This window comes from Orycteropus afer, unplaced genomic scaffold (assembly GCF_000298275.1).
Source record: "Orycteropus afer afer isolate SDZICR_OR568_19922 unplaced genomic scaffold, OryAfe1.0 scaffold01243, whole genome shotgun sequence".
In the NCBI taxonomy this organism is placed as follows: domain Eukaryota; kingdom Metazoa; phylum Chordata; class Mammalia; order Tubulidentata; family Orycteropodidae; genus Orycteropus; species Orycteropus afer.
The window spans coordinates 11478-13841 of NW_006922830.1; the positions used below are offsets into that span (position 1 = coordinate 11478).

Consider the following 2364-nt stretch of genomic DNA (forward strand, 5'->3'; position numbering starts at 1 on the left):
TTATTTCCATTTGTAAAAGTTTCATTGGAAGACTGGTTATGTTTTATTTGAAAATATTTTAGGACATAGAGACACTATTAATTAAAAGCAAGATATTTTCTTCTAATTTTGATTAGACATATGGACTAACATCCAGTCATTTTTTGGTTTTATGCAATACTAAAAATGGCTAAAAATGTACTACAAGAACCTATTTCTTTCAAACAATTTTTTTACAGCTTCTTTTACATCCTTGTTCCTCAAGCTGTAGATGATGGGATTCAGCATGGGAATCACAACAGTGTAAAATACAGACACGATCATGTCATGGTCCAAAGAATAACTGGAATTTGGCCTCACATACATGAAGAGGATTGTCCCATGATAAATTGACACCCCAGTGAGGTGAGAGCCACAAGTGGAAAATACTTTTTGCCTCCCTTCAGCAGAACGCATCCTCAGAATGGCCACCAAAATGAAACCATAAGAGATCAGGACAATCAGGATGGTGAATATCTCAATACAGCCCACAACATAGAAGAGCAGAAGCTGGTTGATGTGAGTGTCAGAACAGGAGATAGCAAGGAGTGGTGGGATATCACAAAAGACATGCTTAATTTCATTGGATGCACAGAAGGAGAGGCTAAAAGTTGCTACAGTGTGCAAAGTACCATCCAAAATACCAGAAACATAAGAAGCAATGATGAGTGGCACATAGACTCTGGGTGACATGTTAACTGAATAGAGCAGTGGGTTGTAGATTGCTACATAGCGATCATATGCCATGGCTGCCAAGAGGAAGCATTCTGTGGTCCCAAAGGTAACAAAGAGCCACATCTGTGTAGCACATCCAAGGAACGAAATGTCTTTATTCTCCGCCAGGAAGTTGACCAGCATTTTTGGGGTGATAACTGAAGAATAGCAGGCATCTAAGAAAGATAATACACTCAGAAAGTAGTACATTGGATTATGAAGTCTGGAATCTACCGTGACTAGTAAAACCAGTCCCAAATTTCCTATCAGGGTAAAAATATAGATTGCAAGAAATATCAAAAAGAGACAGACTTGTAACTGAAAATCATCTGTGAAGCCTAGCAATGTGAACATGGTGGCTTCAGTGACATTCTTGAACTGAGTCTTGTATGGATCCAGTGCTGATGACAACACTGACATTTCAGTTGATATTTACAGGTCCTGAATGTGATGTCCTGATATCCTGTGAAAACAGATTACACTTCATTACATTTTCATCTTTTTTTTTTTTTTTTTCAAAAGGGGGTCATAACATTCTGTGAAGTGACAGGATGTTGTTGTTAACTGCTTATGAGTTAACTTGTAACTCAGGGCAACCTCATGTACAATGAGATTGAACCATTGTGATCAGGAGAGTTTCCATTGGCTTATTTTTGGAAGGAGATCACCAGGTCTTACTTTCTATTCTTTCTTAATCTGGTCACGCTGCTGAATCCAATTCAGCATCACACACAGCAAAACCTTGACAAGCTTCAAACTGCAAATAGACAATGGATACTGCACTTAGGGGCATTGGTCAGATCCACACCTGGCTTTTCCCTGTGGAAGGTGAGAATTCTACCACTGAACCACTACTGCCATTCAGAGATGGGAAAGGCAGGGACAAAATAGTGGGATCTATGTAGACGTAATTCCTGTATAAATGGAAGTGAAAAATGATCTCATTCATTTGTCGGCTAAAATTGGCATGTTAAAAGAAAAAAACAAACAAAACAAAACAAAAAACTTGGCAATTTAATTGGTTCTCAAAAACGCAATACTTTATACCTCCCAAACACCAATGAAGAGAGAAATTTTAGAATCTAGAAATAATCTAATTGGAAGGACACATTAGAATATTAGTCCAGACTTTGCAATATGCACAACACCTTTACTTATTGTTCACCACTGAAAATGAGAACAACATTTATCTCACAAGACTGGATTTAATTTAAATGAGAAAAATGATGTGAAAATGATTTCATTTAAAAGTATTCTGAGATGACTAGAGAGTAGTATCATTGTGACTTACATTTCAAATTGTTTGGAAGGCAGCCGTATATAGTGTAACCATTTTATGTAGCCTTTTTTGTTAGCAATCCCATTCCACTGGCATTTCTAGAACCGTGGTAAGCAGGGTAGCAGGTGGTATTCTGGGGATACATGTACCTTGTCTGCAAAAAAAAAAAAAAAAATCAGTAAATTATCTTTTTTAAGGTTTTGAATCACAAATTAAATTTTTACCTTTATACTTATTGTACCATCATTGTCTTTAATGTTCTACCATAATGAAAATTTTAGGATGTTGTTCTGTTCAAAAAAGCCCTGGTGGTGCAGCGATTAAGTGCTTGGCTGCTAACCTTAAGTTAGGCA

General features: G+C 36.9%; 1 protein-coding gene across 1 annotated transcript; it reads right to left on the reverse strand.

The window, feature by feature from the left end:
- Positions 1 to 180: 180 nt before the first annotated feature.
- On the reverse strand, positions 181 to 1185 carry LOC103213059 (olfactory receptor 1094-like). The gene has a single exon (XM_007958957.2). The coding sequence runs from the start codon at positions 1150 to 1152 to the stop codon at positions 181 to 183; it is 972 nt and encodes a 323-aa protein (XP_007957148.1). The 5' UTR covers positions 1153 to 1185.
- Between the last annotated feature and the right edge of the window lie 1179 nt (positions 1186 to 2364).

Bases quoted from the DNA above. Each gene is read 5' to 3' on its own strand.
- LOC103213059 (XM_007958957.2), bottom strand. From the start codon at position 1,152: ATGTCAGTGTTGTCATCAGCACTGGATCCATACAAGACTCAGTTCAAG.